The 19,387-nt window shown below is 43.7% G+C and overlaps 1 protein-coding gene across 1 annotated transcript in view; it reads left to right on the top strand.

Moving 5' to 3' along the window:
- The window catches only part of PAPOLG (poly(A) polymerase gamma), a 455,976-nt gene that overhangs the window by 385,264 nt on the left and 51,325 nt on the right, over positions 1 to 19,387 (top strand). Inside the window, exons 19-20 of the mRNA XM_086927484.1 lie at positions 74 to 288; positions 2,234 to 2,305. Coding sequence (XP_086783610.1) covers positions 74 to 288; positions 2,234 to 2,305 — 287 coding nt within the window. The remainder of the gene's footprint in view (positions 1 to 73; positions 289 to 2,233; positions 2,306 to 19,387) is intronic.

Genomic DNA, 19,387 nt, shown 5'->3' with positions numbered 1-19,387 from the left:
AATTGCAACATTCATCAAGTAATTCATGTCCCATTCAATGTCCGTCTTAATGTGTTTATTCTTTTAAATGCAGCTGAATTGGGGAAAGCAGTCCCACCTTCAGATGGATGCATAGTTTCTGCAGCAGCGGGGCTAAATGTGATTCCTGGTCTTCTCTCTCCTCCCCATAATGTTTCTCAAGGGCAAATAAATGGTGTTGTTGAAGCGTCTCCCAAAAGCAGTGCATCCAAAAGATGCCATTCGCCAGGTTTGGAAGAATCTCCCAAGAGACTCAAGGATATGGAAAAGGTACGGACATCCTTTTTAACACCTTGCTCCTACCATGTGCATTCATGTTTTTAATGAATATGCCCGCCACCCCCACCCCCTCAGACTACTCATTTGGCAACCTCTGTCGGTGCCTGATACAATGTAAATTTCTTGTCAGTTCTCCCAGCTTACAGTGGGTAGTTTGCAAATATGGCAGCGGGTGTAAATCAGCCAAGAATCACTACTGGAAGTGATATAGCTGCATGGATGTGGCACCCAGACAGTATATACTCTGCATTTGTTTGCCATGAAATTGTTGAGCAATTATCCTGGAAAAACCTTTGCCTATTGCATGGTCAACTCCCAAATCATCCGACATCAAACAGTGGCCGGAGAGCAGGACGAAATGTCTGTCCTGCCCGCATTTGTTCTGAATCCGATGTATAAAGTGAAAGCATTTAAACTGGTATAGCAGGTTATAATTATTTGTATGTCATGAGCTCTTTGTCCTACTCTGCTGTCTTAGTGCTGTATGGCTTTGCTGGGAACTCTGATCCTGGTTCTTGGCCATTGGTTGACTTCAGTGAATTGGTCACCTTAAGAATCCTTTATCTAAGGTCCCTAGGGACAACGCTAGGACACTAGATGGCCTCGAAGGAGATGTCTCCCTAGACCAGCCCGATTCCCTCCAACACCCACCCCACAATCTACTTCTTCTTTAACAGTCTATTAACACCCCCATTTCATCTTATTGTATGATCACTGTATATTGAGTAATGTTTTGGTATTGTACTTCTTGCAATTTCCACTTTATTGTTTATACTGTAAATGTTTAATATAGCGGTTAACTATATGTGTAAACTGATACGTTCTACTCAAAACGGGGGTTGTGTATTGAAAGTAAGGCAAAGTGATCCTTTAGAAGGACGAGAACACACTCACCTGAAGGCAACATACTTCTTCCTGGGGCTCCCTCCTGACAGGGCTGCAGGGTTCCAGACGTGGGCTTCAACTCCCCACCGAATGTATAGATAGGGAGTGTTACATTCTCATTTGGGATTCTCTTCCTTGGATCCCTAGTTTGGTGTTGAACTGTGGTGTAAACACAGCCCTTTGCTGCCCCTTCTTACTGTACTTTGACATCTGTTATACTGTGCCTACATCCACTCTCTAGAGTTAAACCTTAGTTTGCTCACCCTGGTCTACCCAGAATTTAAAATAATGAAGTGACTTCCACCTTCATGACAAAGTTTTATAGCAGGCTGATTATTTTATCATCTTGTGATATAAATACAGCATCCAAGAATGACTGCATTTGTGTTGCAGTCTCAACTGTTTATCAATCTAAATAAAATCTCACGTTTATGGAGTAACAGATCACAATCAATTGGGTCTGAGTAAGTTCTATTTCTCTGAAAATCTTGATTTATTTTGTAAACCTCAAAAGATTTCTCTTGACAAAAGAACTCTAGTAGAAGCTTGCAAAGTTGTGCCTCCACATGATACCCACCTCCAAGTTAGTGTAATAGGTAAGTATTTTTGCAGCATTACTGCAGTAATAAGTAGTAGTAATTATTTGTTTACTATATCATTGGAAACTAACAAATTCATGAGATTTTCTGTGGTATTTTGGAAGCCTGCAGTACTACTCGTTTAAGTCCATAAGGAGGCATGTGCACAGGTCTCCATCACTGCGAGATTTCACATTTTTGGATTGATTGGTGCCAGCATTTTCTTCAGGGGCCTGAAATGTACCGAGGGGTTTGGTTTAAATTTTGTAGTAAAGTTTGCAATCGTATGTTAACACACTTCCAGTTTCCCATAGAGCATAAGTTTATTACTGCAGCTAAACACTTTTTTTTTACAGTTTAATAATGACGTGCGTCTATTTTAATTTGCCAAATGTAACATCCTTTTTAATGTCTGCTTACTTGTTGCAGCTTTAAACAAACTGCATACATTAAAACCATTATTTTATTTCCAGTTTCATAGTTTGAATGAGTGTGCAATCACAGAACCCAGTCTTGCTGAGGCAGATGAGCCGGGAAACTCTAAGGTTTGTTGCATATTTCTTAATTGTGACCAAAGATGTCCTAAGCTGCTTCTGAACCTGTGTGCCTGTATAACGTGTGATAGTGAGCAGAAGTATTAGTGTCATGCTTGTTGCAATTAAGTGAGTTGGTATGTCATAACTCAATTGAGCACAAGTCAGTTAAGTAGGCCCTTTTTATTACCTTTGAGTGGCCAGAGAATGCAAACCATCAATGGCCTTAACTCCTTTGATTATTACCTGCTCTTGACCAACGTTTGTGGATTTCACTACGTATACAAGCTGTCTTTCTTATGAACAGTCCCTGTGACAAAAGCATTATGCTCCTAATAGTGTTTTCATATTTTGCCTTTTTGCGTTTTTGCATTTTATAATTTTGTACATGACCCATAACAAGACACTTTTTTAATTCAAATTAGATTTTCCTTTCTGCAGAACTTTTATTTTTTTCGCCTCCAAGTTTCTTTTTATTGTAAAGTCCGTAAAAAGAAAATAGTGTCCGATTCTTTACCTGAAACATAATGTGCTGTCCTTCCCAAAAACATACGGATATAGCTATAAGATGGTAACAGAAGGTTGGTATGTGTCCCTGCTCGTATAGTTGTGTGTACCTGTAACTAATCTAGTTTCATGGTCTGACTAAGGCACAGACTTCAGTATTTTCAACAATTGATTCATTCAGGTGTGCAGTATTTCTTTTACTTACTCATTTATGTAGTATCTAGAGCAAAGATCAGAATCCAACACCATCTATGTATTTATGTACTATTTTATGAATTATAGTCATCCATAAATACTCTTTGTAAATTGCAAGATAGGCTGTACAAAAAGGTGAAAAAACTGTGCAAATAGTGACTTATAGTGCTCAGTGCTGGCGGCGCAAAGGTGACCAAACAACTGTTCAATGATTATATACAAGGGGGATACAAACAATAGTTTAGCTTGGTCTATGCTATTTCAATTATACAACTGTACACTGCATTTGTCAGGAATAGATACAGGATATTGATGCAACAGATCCAATCGTTCGTCGATGTTTCGACCCTCAACAAGCGCACATGGGGCGTCAGACACGGGTCTTCATCAGGACTGTGGGGGACAATGAACAGCCTTCATGTTCAACCCAACCGGGTTTAAGGTGGAGCTTGAACTGTATTTATCTGTCCGCGTAGCAGTGAATTGCTCCCCCGACGATTGTTCTATTAGGCGGCTTGCCAATGTTATAGGCCAAACCTCTCTCCTAACTGGGTTTTGATGTCGATATTCTACCCAGTTGGAGTTCAAGAGTAGTTCGGTATAAGATTCACCAAACAAGGGATGGAGTTATTCTAGATCCCACTTTACGGATATTTAGTTTGCAAAAACGGATGCTGTACGCTGAAGGAGAAACATCTTCCTGCTCGGCGTAATACTTTTGGGCTACGCCAAGCAGGAAGATGTTTCTCCTGGGTGGAATATCGACATAGACACCCAGTTAGGAGAGGCTTGGCCTATAACATTGGCAAGCCGCTTAATTGAACAATCGTCGGGGGAGCAATTCACTGCTACGCCGACAGATAAATACAGTTCAAGCTCCACCTTCAACCCGGTTGGGTTTACATGAAGGCTGTTCATTGTCCCCCACAGTCCTGATGAAGACCCGTGTCTGATGCCCCATGTGCGCTTGTTGAGGGTCGAAACGTCGACGAACGATTGGATCTGTTGCATCAATATCCTGTATCTATTACTGACAAATGCAGTGTACAGTTGTATAATTGAAATAGCGTAGACCAAGCTAAACTATTGTTTGTATCCCCCTTGTATATAATCATTGTACAGTTGTTTGGTCACCTTTGCGCCACCAGCACTGAGCACTAGGTGACTATTTGCACTGTTTTTTCACCTTTTTGTACAGCCTATCTTGCAATTTAAAAAGAGTTTTTATGGATGACTATAATTCATAAAATAGTACATAAATACATAGATGGTGTTGCATTCTGATCTTTGCTCTAGATACTACATAAATTATGAGTAAGTAAAAGAAATACTGCACACCCGAATGAATCAATCGTTGAAAATACTGATTAACTGCCCAGGTTCATAGGGATACTGGGTTGACCCCATCTGAGACTTAACGAATTTAAGGCACAGACTTGGCACTTTCATAGCTATGGCAGTATACAGGAAAACCAGTGTCAATAGTGGCTGTTGAAGCTCTGTTATGGGATTTTGGAATAGAGAATTGGGTGAGGTGGGCCTTCCATTGACCAGAACGTTACTACTTAATTTGATATTTGTGTTCTAAAACTGTCGGATTTTGTATGTCTGGCAACCAGATGGGTTCAAGTGGTGGTTGGCTACCAAGATTTTAGCAATGAACAGTTTTCTCAAGTAAACACCTGTTACATTGTGCCCATCTAAGCAAAAGAAATCTAGACTAACAGGTACCTGTTATATTTGGGAAACATAACCCATTTTTAGGTAGAGCCTTTCTGGAACACCTGCTGTAATCACTCTACCGAGTGTAATCCTGCCTGGTGCTTGTCATTGGTTCACTTCTGTGGTCCTCTTGTTTGTGGCTCCTTATTGGTTGGTGCTTACCATGCATCATTTCAGTTTTACGCTGAGTAGCACCAGACAACTACAGTTTACTTACACTGTAGGTGGCTGTGTTAGTTTGAGGACTACTTGTTTTATTTCGTCTTACCAATTTACTGTGGCTTTATGGGCCGCCACACTTTTGTGGCTTGATTTCATTTGTTGTCGCTTACAATTAACATTTTCTGTATAAAACATTCTGCTGCTCCACTACATAAAATACTCCTAAATCAAGTTAACAAAACAACTGCTGCCATTCATGGGTATAGACTGCATTATTATAGGATACCTCACATAGCATCAGATTTTTTACATTGTAAGTAACCAGCTCAATAACATCCAAAGATCAACATTGAAATATAAAGGTGCCGTCCAGTGTTTACGATTAACATTTAATGCTGGTTACACCACCAAAATATTATATTGTGTTGAAGTAAAAAATGAGCCAGGCAGTGTCTGCTACCCATTTGGACCTCCATTAACTTCTGGTTCAAAGCTGCAAACATGGTGTGTTTGCGGCGAGTGAGACTGGACTCTTGAATCTGACGGCAGGAGGCGAATTAAAAAAACTTCCTCTCACAGGTTGTTAAACACTTCATTTCTCAGTGCCACTCCGGCCTGCAGTAATTAATATTGCACGGATAGGTGAACCCGTTGGCGGTGTCTGTGTGCATGTGCGGTCTCCATGTAAAACAGCTGGAATTCGCTTAATGTGAGAAAGTGGCTCTATATATACACTGGTCCAAAGTAAGGTACAGTGTGTATAGAGACCACAAACCACAGAGGTATAACAGAGGTTAAAGTCAGGGCTGACCTTACTCTCAAAAGTGGTTGCTTGGTGGAGCAGTAAGGCAGTACCAGAGGACAGTGTAAAGCATTTGTTGCACACACCCAGTCAGCAAAAGGTTTCACACTCAAGGACTGAACTCCAGGCCAATGGTTTTTATATCAAAAGATATAATTGTTTTATTTTTAGAACCAACAGATATGAAAATATACTTTTCTCAATGAGTAATCTCCGGTAATTTCTTTGCGGAAAGGTAATGACTTTATAAACACAATAGGTACAGGGGTTGCAGTAGGCAACACAGTTCTAAACATAATTTAGCATTGAGTTCAATGGGTTTTTCTACACACATACAGTTAATTACTTTGTAGATTACTTGTGTAATTCCAGGACTGGATCCTAGATTCAGTCCTGGGGTCTAAGCTGAAAACAGTTTGGTAAAAACGTTTAGGTTATTGCACTCATTTAAGGAATATAAAGGTATTTTAAAAGTTAAACTTTTCAGTGAAAATCTAGCAATGTTATCCAATGGGAGAAAATTCAGGTTACAGGTAATGTACGTTCTTGTTACTTTTGTAATCCAGTACGGGGCTCCTAGGTCCAGCACTGCGATCTCTACTTAAGACAGGTAAGTAATTACTTTTCAGTAGTTGGTACGATTTTTAAGGAATATTTCAATTTTCAAAAGTAAACAGAAGAAATTTCACAGAAAAGCAGTTAATGGATTCCTATTGAGAAAATTCAGGTTACTAGTAAACCCGGTTAGGATTACTTTTGCGGTTCAGTACTGGGCTACAAGGTACAGTACTGGCTTCTCTCCTGATAAGTACTTTGGAATTAGGTATTCGGCTGATTTTTATATGAATATTTTAGAGTTTCAAAACTTCACACTTAAAAGATGTTTTAAGTCAAACCAGTCAATGTTATCCTATGGCAAGAAAGTGAGTTATCTTTTTCCAGGTGAGTGCTCAACTGGTGAAGTTAAGGTTCTGGGCATAGACTCAGGTCCCCCAGGGTCAGGTAAGTACAGTTGATAAACCCTCAGTGGCACAGGGGCAGCCGGGTGCAGAGGTAGTAGGCCCAAAGCAATCCAATGGAGAGTAGGGGGCCTCTGGTTGGTGGCTGCAAGCAAGCAGGCCACGCGGCTGTGGGAGCTGAGCTCCTGGTCACTTAGGGCAAGTGGGGAAGTAGAGTAGGGTAGTAGGTGCACGCCCAGTGGCACTCGGGCGGCTGGTGCAGGGTGCTTTTGAGCTGTCGGGTGCTCAATGTAAGCCAATGGGAAAGTTAAAAATGGTATTTAAAAACCAATTTGGACAAGTCTTCTGGTTTTCAAAATTATATTTATCCAGTATTATGGGTATCTTTCATAGATTCACATGCCTGAATCATTCCCTGTCGTCTGGGTGGGAGTCCCCGGTACATAATAATAGTAATGTCATATAGACATATACATACTAATAGACCAGAGGCCTCACATTAGTAACCTATCTGAGTCCTTTTGTAAAAAGGACCAAACTTTGGCAGGAGCCAATCAGCTACTACCACCCTCTAGAACCTTCCTGGAAGGAGCCCTAGTCCCTCAGATTTTTTACCGCACGTCGTGCTAAGGGAGTCTCTACTGAGCTCTGCTCAGCTTTCTTGTATTTCTGGATTTATTCCATATTTTTCTCACAGAACTTATTCTTGTGGAGAAGTACTTCAGTCCACCATGTCTGACACTCCTAAAAAAGGGCTCTTTAGACCCTGTGCTTCATGCAAAAGTTGAGACTACATGTGGATGACAGGCATGAAGACTGCCTCTACTGTCTCTATCCTGACCACTCTGCGAAGGATTGCAAAATCTGCCGCACTTTCTCTGCCAAGACCCTGAAGGACAGAGGGGAGCCTGCTTTTATGGCTCATGAGACTTAAAGAGAAGGATCAGACAGTCTCTTCAGATGAGAGCAAGTGTTCCTTTAGGAGCTCAGACTGTCATCTCCAGACCGTCATCTCCTCAAAAGAAGACTCCCAAGTCTTCAGAGGTTCGTCCACAGGCCATGGCAGGAAAGAGTTCTCTTCAGGATGCCACTTTCAAGAAGCCTTTGCTGGTAACTTCGGCCATGTCTGTGACCAAGTCGACAGCAACTATATCTACGTCGACGGCATTGTCCTTCTCCGCCATGATGACTACCACGGCATCGTCGTCGACTGGTAGGTCTATTATATCTGTCATTGCTATTAAAAAATAGTCAAGGAAACCGCCGTCTACGACCTCTACTACGTCGCCGAAAGCAGTCATCGTAGTCGACGAGAGTCACATCAGCGTCAACGACATCCTCATCGGCATCTAAGGCATTGTCGACGGCTCCATCGACGTCGAAACCCTCGACTAAACAATCGACGTAGACACCAGCGTCGACTAAGCCTGCGTCGACGCGATGTAGACTAAGCCATCGACAACCGGTCCAGCGTTGGCTCTGCCGTTGACTAAGAAACAACCGTTGATGCTGCCGTCGACAGTATCGTTGTCTATGAAGACAACAGACATCTGCTATGGTCGTAGATACTCCACTGTCGACTACCACCCCGTTGACGGGCTCGTCGACGACAGTCTCCTACGCTGAAGTACTCTTACACACACTACAGACTGACAAAGAGTACTTCAACGCCGGAGTTGACGTCACCTAGCAGAGTCCAGCCACTGCCACGGGCCCATCTGCTGGACATGCAGGATTCTGATGATGGTTCAATGTTCCAAACTGCGACAAGTCCATCAGATCTCCACGTTAAGGTCCATAAAAGCTGACTGTGAAGACCTGGGTCAAGATTAAGGGCGATATCAGGAGGAATGTCAAATTACTCCGCCTCCTTCACAACCTATGGTGTGCCTCCCAGCATCAATAGTGACGGACCTGCAATTTCTCATAGCGGACTACAAGCAACGGTTTCCGCCCACTCCGCCTCCTCCAGTAAATCAACCTACACCTGTGATACCACACCAACTTCCTCGCCCTAGACCACCTCCACTGGTCATTCGTCAAGATCCTGTCACTTTACCACCTATACCTTCTTCTGATGAAGAAGAGGAACTATTAGATGAAGAGGAGGGACAGCAAGAGGAAGGAGAAATACAGGACGATGAATGGAATAACTGTCATTCAGGATCCGGCATCCCCTGACCAAGCACAGGCGGATTCACCCCCAGACGATATTGGGGGGGTTTCATAATATTGTGGAAAGGGCGGCGGCGAGATTTAAAATCCAAATGACCACTCAAACCCAAGATTGCTTACTGTATGACTTTAAAGAGCCATTCAAGAAGGCTGTGCGATAAATCCCTAGTATCGATTACATCTGGAATCAGGGGGTAAAGATAATGAATAACCCCTCCTCTCTACTTCCAGTTTCGCCCAGGCTCGACAAGAAAGATAAGGCCCCAGACACGGCTCCGGCATGCCTTATAGGCCAAACTAAACCGTACTCTGTTATTACGCAGGCTGCACAGCGTAAATCTAGTAATCAGTCAGCCGCGCTGACTGCGCCACCAGATAAGGAAGGCCGCAAACTTGATAATATTGGTAAAAAGTATTCATCTGTCTGCCCTTTCTATCCGGGCGGCAAACTCACTGGCCCTCTTAGGAAGATACAATCGCCAGATGTGGGCGGATATTGCCACATTTAGGAGCAATACGAGAAGATCAAAAAGAGGAGGCAAAGAAGATGCTCCTTGAGGGCGAGCGGCCCGCCTCGGAAATGATAGATGTGGCGATGGATATCGCCTCTACAGGATTTAGACAGAAGGCAGGGGCAGCAGTCCTCAGGCGCCAGGGGTGGCTTTAAGCCACATCGTTCCGCCCTGAGGTACAGACCAAGATACTGGACATGCCGTTTGATGGAGTTCTGCTCTTTGGGGAGCATATAGATGAGATGCTGCAGGGTATCAAAAAATATACTGAGACCGCAAAAGCCCTAGGTACCCTCCAGTATAAAAATACTTCCTTTCGGGGCTCCAGAGGAAGAGGACAACACACAAGAGGTAGCTATCAGGGATACAAAACCTCCTATGGCTCATCACAGCAATACAAGCCGCAATACCAGCAGTGACCGCAACAAGGCCACTCATCGTACAACAAGTCTTTCCTTTTCGAGGATGAGGAGGAAAAAGGACACAGCCAGAAGGCATTGACCTCTTTCTCCCACAGCCCTCCATTTTTTCTCCGCATTACGCAGTTGGAGGGAAAATATTGAACTTCCTCCACAATTGGCAAAAAATTACAACGGATCGTTGGGTTCTCCAGCTGGTTCAGTTCAGACATACTTTGGAGTTCGTAGAGACTCCTCCGACGAACCCCCCACATGCTATGCTGCACAAAAATCTGCATCTCCTTCAAAAAGAACTCTCACTAATGCTCCAGAAAAGAGCCGTAGAAAGAGTTCCCCGAGGTCAGAGGGGGAAAGGATTCTTCCTAATACGAAAAAATGAGAAGCCTCAACAGATACCTCAAGAATCAATCGTTCCGTATGGTATCCATTCAAGAGGTGTTACTGCTACTCAATTCCAAAGATTTCATGGTGTCCTTAGACCTCCAGGACGCCTATTTTCACATACTGATCCACAAGAGTCACAGACAATTCCTGAGATTTGTGGTGGCGGGAAGGATCTACCAATTCAGAGTGTTGCCATTTGGCCTGAAGTCGGCACCACGTATTTTTACAAAATGCCTGTCTCCTGTGGCAGCGTACCTTCGCCAACTCCACCACCAGGTTTTCCCCTACTTGGACGACTGGCTCGTCAAGGCTCCTACTCTGGTAGGCGTAACAAGATCTTCCAACGCCGGTCTTCAACTCTTCGAGAGCCTAGGACTTAAGCACAACCAGGAAAAGTCTGTCCATCAACCATCGCAACGTCTCACTTTCCTGAGAGCAACTCTGGACACACGCCAGGGAAAGGCCTTCCCTTTACAGGAGCGTCAAATCAAACGAATATCTCTTGCAAGCAGAGTTCGGACCAAAAAGACCATCAAGGTGCGACTCTTCAAATCGTTGTTGGGGATGATGTCCTCCAATATCCTACTAATTCCACACTGCCGCCTCCGTATGCGCCCATTACAGGAAGCATTGTCATCTCAGTGGATCCAGTGCTCGGGGTCCTTCGACGATCTGATCAAAATCACGCCAGTCATGTGGCAGGCCCTGCACTGGTGGCTTCAAACAAAAAATCTGAACCAGGGCCTTCCATTCCTGCTTCCAATCTCACCTCACGTAATAACAGATGCCTCGTTGGAAGGATGGGGTGCGTTCCTGCAGGAGCTCCGGATCAATGGTCACTGGTGGAAAAGCAGCTGCACATCAACCTGCTTGAGTTGAGGGCAGTATACCAGGCACTTCGAGCATTCCTGCCTCGGATCAGGAACTCCCCAGTGCTTGTGAGAACCGACAACACCACCACAATGCACTACTTGAACAAACAAGGGGGTACTTGATCGATGACGTTGTCTCAATCTCAACGAATTTGGAAATGGCTACTCCAACACAACATTTCTCTTCAAGCCGAGTATGTCCCAGGGGCTGACAATACCCTGGCGGACTCTCTAAGCAGACAACGCTGCATTTGCCACAATTGGGAGCTCGAAAAACATGCTCTCCTCGCAGTGTTCTCCCGCTGGGGCACTCCTCACCTGGACCCGTTTGCGACGGAAATCAACGCAAAATGCCAACATTATGCAAGCTGGCTTCCCCAGACACGATCTCTCGGGATGCATTTTCGATCGCATGGTGCAACGTCTTTGCTTATGCTTTTTCACCATTTCCCCTGATTCCCAGGGTTCTCCGGAAACTGAAAAGAGCATTGCACCCTGATCCTGGTAGCCCCAGCGTGGCCGCGCCAACACTGGTTTACGGAACTCCACCTTCTATCGCTGGAGCCACCGATTCCATTCAGGCCATACCCAAATCTCCTCACTATGAACCAGGGGCAAGTCCAGCATCCAGATCCGGCATCTCTCAGATTATCTGCTTGGCTCCTGAGTTCAGAGAGTTCCAGGACTTGGATATCTCTCAAGAGTGCAGAGCAGTCTTGGCCCGTGCCCGGGCTTGACCGTACCAACAAGACGTATTCCCTTAAGTGGAAGAGGTTCTGTGTTTGGTGTAAAGCTAACAAACTGCATCCATTTTCGTCATCTCCGGCGCAATTGCTGCCTTACTTACTTCACCTGGCTAACTCTGGATTGGCCCACGCCTCGATAAAGGTCCACCTGGTGGCCATCTTTCAATTTAGGCGCTCTTAGTCTAGAACGTCACTATGGTCCAATAGATTGGTCAAGCAATTTTTGAAGGGGTTATTCAGAACATTCCCTCCAGTGAGATAGTTACCACCTACAGGGCAACTCAACATTGTCTTGGCTCAGTTGATGAAATACCCCTTTGAGCCAATTCATAAAGCAGATATCAAATACTTGTCATGGAACACGGCTCTTATTGGCTCTCACGTCAGCAAGGAGAGTAAGTGAGCTTCAGGCTTTATCTATTCAGGACCCTTTCCTTCAGTTCAAACAGGATAGAGTCATCTTAAGGACCAATCCTAAGTTCATACCAAAGGTTCCGTCTACTTTTCATCTCAATGAACCTATTGTTCTAAAATCTTTCTTTCCGAATCCATCCACGGCAGCGGAGCGATCTCTCCACTCCTTAGACCTAAAGAGATGTCTGAAGTTCTACATCCATAGGACTGAACAGTTTCGAAAATCCAGCCAATTATTCATTGTCTTTAGCAGGCCCAGGAAAGGTCCATCCATTGACAAAGCGGAGTATTTCAAGATGGATCTCTGCGGCCATCGCCTTCTGCCACCAACAAGCAGGACATCCTCTGCCTTCCAAAGTTCGGGCTCATTCCACAAGAGCAGTCTCCACTTCCATGGCGCGCTTTGCTTGGGTGCCCATTGTCGACATTTGTAAAGCGGCGACATGGAAGACACCACATACGTTCACCAGGCACTACTGCTTGGTCTCAGAACTTATGAAGAATGCAGCAGTGGGACAAGCGGTGCTCCGTCTATTTCATTAGAGGTGAGCCTTCTTCCTCTCATCCCACCTTCCTATTGCCTTCTTGCACATTTCTTCCTCCTGATAATGTTTCCAGTTTCATGGTATTGCACTAATGATAAGGTATTATTTAGTGTCTTACATGGTGTATTATACGAAATGTGCTGACTATTGCTTGCTACTGTGATTCAGGCATGTGACTCTATGAAAGATACCCATAATACTGGATAAGAAATGCGTTACTTACCTGTAACTGCAGTTATCCAGTATTGGTATCTTTCATAGATTCACATGCAACCCACCCGCCTCCCCTGGAAGGGCTCACCGTAGTTCTCTCAGTAGGTACTAAGCACTGTGCTTACGAAAATCTGAGGGACTAGGGCTCCTTCCAGGAAGGTTCTAGAGGGTGATAGTAGCCAATTGGCTCCTGGCCAAAGTTTGGTCCTTTTTACAAAAGGACTCAGGTTACTAATGTGAGGCCTCTGGCCTATTTGTATGTATATATGGCATTACTATTATGTACCGGGGACTCCCACCCGACGACTGGGAATGATTTAGGCATGTGAATCTATGAAAGATACCAATGCTGGATAACTGCAGTTACAGGTAAGTAACTCATTTCTTCTGGCAAAAACTTTTTGAAAGAAGAGCGCAAACACCTTGTAGTTTTTAGGAAACCCCTCACCCACCTACCTAGTAGGTGGCATGCTTCATCATCGGGGCCCAGCTAGATTACCTAGCGCAATCTAGCTGTGCTTCAACGCCTGAGTTACAGCGGAGCAGGTTGTTTGTGTAAGAAAAGTGAAGTGATATGAGAAGTGCAGTTGTGTTAAAAATGTCTCTAGGTATAACCCTCATAAAAGTTTTAATAGTAGGACCCTAGGACAAGGGTTAAAAACATTTGCGGGACCCTCTTGAGGTTTTGAATATGCCTCAGTATCCCTGTAAAATATTGGTCTACTAGTTTCAGCTCTTAGGTTTGATCATGGGGCTTTCTTCAGGATCAGAACGATGTGTGTGTGACCCAAAAACTGGGATCACAAAAGTGGTTGTATCAGCACACACCCTAAAGTGTGCTGTGTGTGTATAGTGGATTGGTTACTTAAAAATCCTCTGTTTGGAGTACCTGTAAAACAAGAAATTGCAAATGCCGGTCGTTTCGATGGTTCAAACGTGCATTAGTGCTTGTCGCGTTCTATGGTTAGTAGGTGTTAACACCATGCTTTATAATTGCGTTTCAGCATGCTTGACAGGGACCTACTTAATGACCATGCGTGGCTACAATGTGCCCCGGTGGATGCTTAACTTGCCAAATGTCCTGAGGCTATTGGAACACTCGCATTATGTGGAAATAAAATATGCTATACATAGGTTAACATATTGGGTATCTATGTAAATATATTATGTGCTGTACATTCGTTCGCAAATTGGCACATTGTTGTGAACATTTACAAATTATCTGGTGACTGCGCGTGAGATTTCTTAAGGAAACATGTAAACATAAATGCAGACACACTCATGACGAACAACAATTAAGACTGACAATTGGGGCCTCACTTAAACTCTGAGTTAGTTATGTCTCATGGATCCGATCATACTCTGCTACTACCCTGGCGACTCTAGGGACGTAGACCAAGAGGGCAAGAGAATGACCATGAGCGGAGGACAAAGCGTTCATAAATTGGCGTCCTGCTAAGTACAGCTTGCTACTGCGGCGTCTGTGTAAAACGGGTGCCGGTACTCACGTTTGTCAAGGTTCAGAGGTTCGGTATAACCTAGGCAGCTGATCAGGTCCCGCTGGTGTGCCCGGACCAGACGTAGAGTTGCTGCTATAACTGGGACAGAGGTGGAAGTGCTCTTGCTGTCACGTAACAATGGTCGCGTTCGTGGTGAAACGACTAGAGCGCTGACTTGCCTGCGCATTAGCTGTAATGTATTGCGTGATTCTTCAATAAAGATTTTGGAATTAAGACACTGAATAAATCGTAAGCTGGTGCATTATTCTTAAATGCCATTTATCTAATGTCCATTATGGATGGATATATCACGTGACGATACACGTGTGTCATAGAGGGTGAATAAGTGGCCTACTAGCAATAATTACATATCTGTGGATACAATCACACTGTCCCTCCTGAAGACTTAAAGGCGGTTCGAACGGGCCATTTGTCTAATGCCCATAAACAAAGGAGTGAGTTGCGATTGTCTCATTATCTTGAAAGGGGGGTGCCGGTTTCAATACAGACTGATGTGAGGTGCGTTTGTTTGTAGGATATTACACTTGACTAGATTTGGGCCAATGCAGTAGTTTAAACCTGCCGTGTACTAGTGTTTGACATTATCTGACTGGTACTCCTATCTGAGATCGCCATTAGGTAAATCTGTGTACTCTATGCCCTTAGCAGTGGGAGATGTATATCATACTGCTCAGAGATGTGTTTATTTTTCTGTATACTATTCAAGGAACATTGTCATTCAGACCCTGCAAATGCGTGGATAGTCTGTACACCCAACGCTGCTCTTTTCGAACAGCTGGTCTTGTATGTTATCAGTATGTTCCAATTGTTCGATGATGACCCAGATCATGTCATTGGTCGTGTGTCCCACCGTCAAATAGTCGTCAGTAAGTTTGGTGGTATTCCGTTTACAGCGGATGTTGCTTCGATGTTCACATATTCTGGTTTTTACTTTCCTGCAGGTCATTCCGACCTATTGTAGTCCGCATGGGCACGTAATTAGGTAAATTACATTGGCAGAATTGCAATTTGTGTGTCTTTTGATTTTCCATTCCTTGCCTTGTTTTAAGTGCAGTGTTTTTGTTGTTTGAGTTAAATGACAGACACTGCAGTTTCCACAGGGAAAGTGACCTGTTACGTTCGGTAGGCCCCAAGCATTCAGTACTGTGTTCGGGGGTGCAGTTACTTTTCTAGGGTGAGTAGATACCAGGCTATCTCTTAGAGTGTGATCTTTTATACGAAAAAAGAGGTTTTTCCCAGTTCAATTTGCCTGAATTTACCATTTTCCAGTTGCTCTGTATTATTTTGGCAACTTTATTTGAAATTGAGTTATGTTGTGACACACGTTAAGGGGATGGTTGGTGTTGTGTTTTTGCCTAGTTTCAAGTAGGCATTCCCGAATTTTGGTTTCTTGCCTTTTTCTGTGCTCTGTTCACGATTTTGTTAGGGTAACCACGGTCTTTTAGTTTCATTGTCAGTTGTTCTGCTTGTGCTTTGAATTTTTTGATCTCACTGCAATTGCGCTGTAGTCGGAGATATTGCCCATAGGGTAAATTTTCCCAGAGTGGTCTCGGGTGGAAGCTTTTGAAATGTAAGTGAGTTTTTTGCGGTTGGTTTGAAGTGGGTTTTTGTCATTAGGACACCATTACGTGCCTCTATTTCCAGATCTAGAAAGGTGATGGTTTTGCGGTTTGTGTCATGTGTCGTGTGAACTTGAGATTTGGATCCAAGGTATTGATCCAGATCAAAAACTGTGATAGTTTTTCTTCACTGTTTGTCCAGATCAAAAATACATTGTCTATGTACCTTCTATAGAATGTAGTGTCCTTACTGAATGGAGACTGTAGGTTTAGTATGTGTAGATCTTCAAAGTTTGACACATACAGTCCCGCCACGCTCGGCGCAAAGGTGCTGCCCATTGATGTACCATATTGTTGTAAGAAAAGTGTTCCTTGGTATTCAAAAAAGTTGTCTTAAGTGCCAGTTCGGCACATTCTAAGATGAAGGACTTGGGTGTTCTGTAGTTCCATTCAATCTTGTCTAGAGATGTAAGGATGACCTCTAATGTATCATCTTGGGGTAAGCTTGTGTACAGGCTTTCAATGTCCATACTGATTAGGATGGAGCTCATTGGGTAGAATTCAAGGTTGTTTATGTGACTCAGTAGGTCTTTAGTGTCTTTGAGATAGGCAGGAGTTGCTTGCACGACTGGTTGTAAGTAGAAGTCGCAAAAGCGAGATAGTGGATCAAGGAGTGAATTTATTCCAAACATGATCGGTCTGACGGGTGGTGGTGTCTTGTTTTTATGAATCTTTGGGATTGTATAAAAGTAGGGTGTCTTGGTGCCACCTGACGTCAGAAAGGAAGTTTCTTGTTTGCTGATGTATCCATTCGATTCAGCTTCATGTACCATTATTTGTATTTTGGTTTTTAGGGAATTACTCGGGTCTTGTTCCAGTTTCTTGTAATTTTTAGGATCGTCGAGGAGGCGTAGGCACTCTGTATGATATGCTTCTCGGTTCTGTATAACTATTCCTCCTCCCTTGTCCGCAGGTCTTATGATAGACTCTTTATTTAGGCATTTGATGGTGGCATGGTGTTTGGCACTGGTGTTTTTGTAGACTTGTACCTCTGTGGTGTTTTCTACCTCTTTGTAGATTGCTTGTTCAAATGCAAATAGCTCTACAGGTGTTGTGTTGGGAGGTGGAATGAAACTGGATTTCAATTTCAGAGTGGTATTTCCTTTATCCTGGTTTTCTGTCTCCATGGGACCTTGGTTCTCAGTCTTGTAGTCGTAATTTGCAGAAGAATTCCCAAGGTTCACAATGGAGCTTAAATTGGTCAAGATTGGCTATAGGTGAAAAGCCCAGACCTTTATTTAGTACTTCTTCTTCTGTATCCATGAGATGTGGTCCGATAGGTTCGTGACTAACGCTTGCTGGTGCTTGTTCCTGATTGTGGTTCCTTTGTCTTGCTGCGGTTGTCGATTGGGTTCATATTGTCCTCCCAGTGTACTTGCCCTCTCCGTGGTTGTCGTCCTCGTCCCCTTCTGCCTGATCCTAAAAAAGGAAACCGTTGGTTCCCATTTCCGAATTGTGGAGGCGGTTGTGCTTAGTGTGGATTCCAACCATACATTATTGGTGGTCCCATGGGATGTGGTCCAGGTGGGAAGGGTCCTTGGTAGTTCATCTGACCCCCTTGATATGTATTGGGCCATGGTTGTTGCCAGTAATTGTTGTATCCTCTGCTTCTATTTCGTTGTTTGTTTTTATAGTTCCCACTGTTTGTACCAGTGCTTTCATTACTGGATCCGCTACTCATAGAAGACCCATCATCTGTTGAAACTGATTGTTGACCTTGTTGATGCTTTATAATCTGCGTCTGAATTGGGGTAAGTCTTCACAAAAGAACATTTCTTTAGATCCTTTTGGAACTGGTGAACTTTCGACTAGGTAAGTTTGTCTTTGTATTCTCCTATTTCTTTGTTCACCTCATCCACTCTTTTTTTATGACGTGAGGGTGGTCTTGAAATGGGTTTCCGTGGCCTGGATGTTAATCAGGATGGCATCTGATAGCCTCTTTGCTATTTGGATTATTAAGATGATTCAATCCCTGGTGCAGCGCCACGCGATTTGCGCCCAATCTCTTCTAAAGCCTGCGTCATCTAGAAATATGTGTGGAGCATTAGTGACAACAAGCCCCTTGGGGGCTGTGTTGGAGCACAAATACTCAGTCAATATTACACTATGTAATATTATTCTGATGCGATTTTTTTTTTTTCCGGATAAAGTCTCCCAGTCGCCACTTTGTGAGATGGTTTGTGCCACGTTAAAATCTGCCATTAGAGGTGCCGCTGCGAAGATGTTACTGACATCCTAGTCTGTAAAAGTGAGTCCTGCATCCTCCGACCTGCGCGGATTCATTGCTGCAGCTACTGAGTCACAGGAGATTCATTCCCGACTGCTCCGATCACCTCCTGGGATCGGGCCACGGACACCCATTACAGCGTTGTTCCGTTACGCTCTTCAGATTCTTCTGACGCCTTGGTGCTGGATCCTCAATCCCGATTGTTCTAGCTACCTCTACAATGGCTCACAGGATTCACCCCTGCCACAGAACTAGCATCATCTGAAATTGTTCCATATACTTCTACCTGTTGGGATACTATATTTCTTTGCAATTTCAAACCCCAATGTGGTTGATGGGTTCATACTCCTGTTGTCTATACATGAGTTACAGCGGACCAGGTTGTTTGTGTAAGAAAAGTGAAGTGATATGTGAAGTGCAGTTATGTGTTAAAAATGTGTCTAGGTATAACCCTCAAGTTTTAATAGTAAGGCCCTAGGACAAGGGTTAAAAACATTTGCGGGATCCTCTTGAGGTTTTGAATATGCCTCAGTATCCCTGTAAAATATTGGTCTACTAGTTTCAGCCCTTAGGTGTGATCATAGGGCTTTTTTAGGATCAGGCAGAAGGGGACAAGGACGACCACCACAGAGAGGGCAAGTACACTGGGAGGACAATGTGAACCCAAGTGACAATACCCGCAGCAAGACAAAGGAACCACAACCATGAACAAGCACCTGCAAGCGTTAGTCACGAACCTATAGGACCACATCCTCACGGATACAGAAGTACTAAATAAAGGTCTGGGCTTTTCACCTACAGCCATCCTTGACAAATTTAAGCTCCATTGTTCTCAAAAAAGTTCACCAAGGACCCATGGAGACAGAAAACCAGGATAAAGGAGATACCACTCTGAAATTTAAATCCAGTTTCATTCCACCTACCCACACAATACCTGTAGAGCTTATTGCATTTGAACAAGCAATCTACAAAGAGGTAGGAAACACCACAGAGGTACAAGTCTACAAAAACACCAGTGCCAAACACCATGCCACCATCAAATGCCTGAGAAATAATTAGTCTATCATTATAAAACCCACAGACAAGGGATGAGGAATAGTT

The sequence above is a fragment of the Lissotriton vulgaris genome, chromosome 6 (genome assembly GCF_964263255.1).
Source record: "Lissotriton vulgaris chromosome 6, aLisVul1.2, whole genome shotgun sequence".
Classification (NCBI taxonomy): Eukaryota; Metazoa; Chordata; class Amphibia; order Caudata; family Salamandridae; genus Lissotriton; species Lissotriton vulgaris.
The sequence above is the reverse complement of the archived record's forward strand: the minus strand, read 5'-3'. Positions and strand labels throughout refer to the sequence as shown.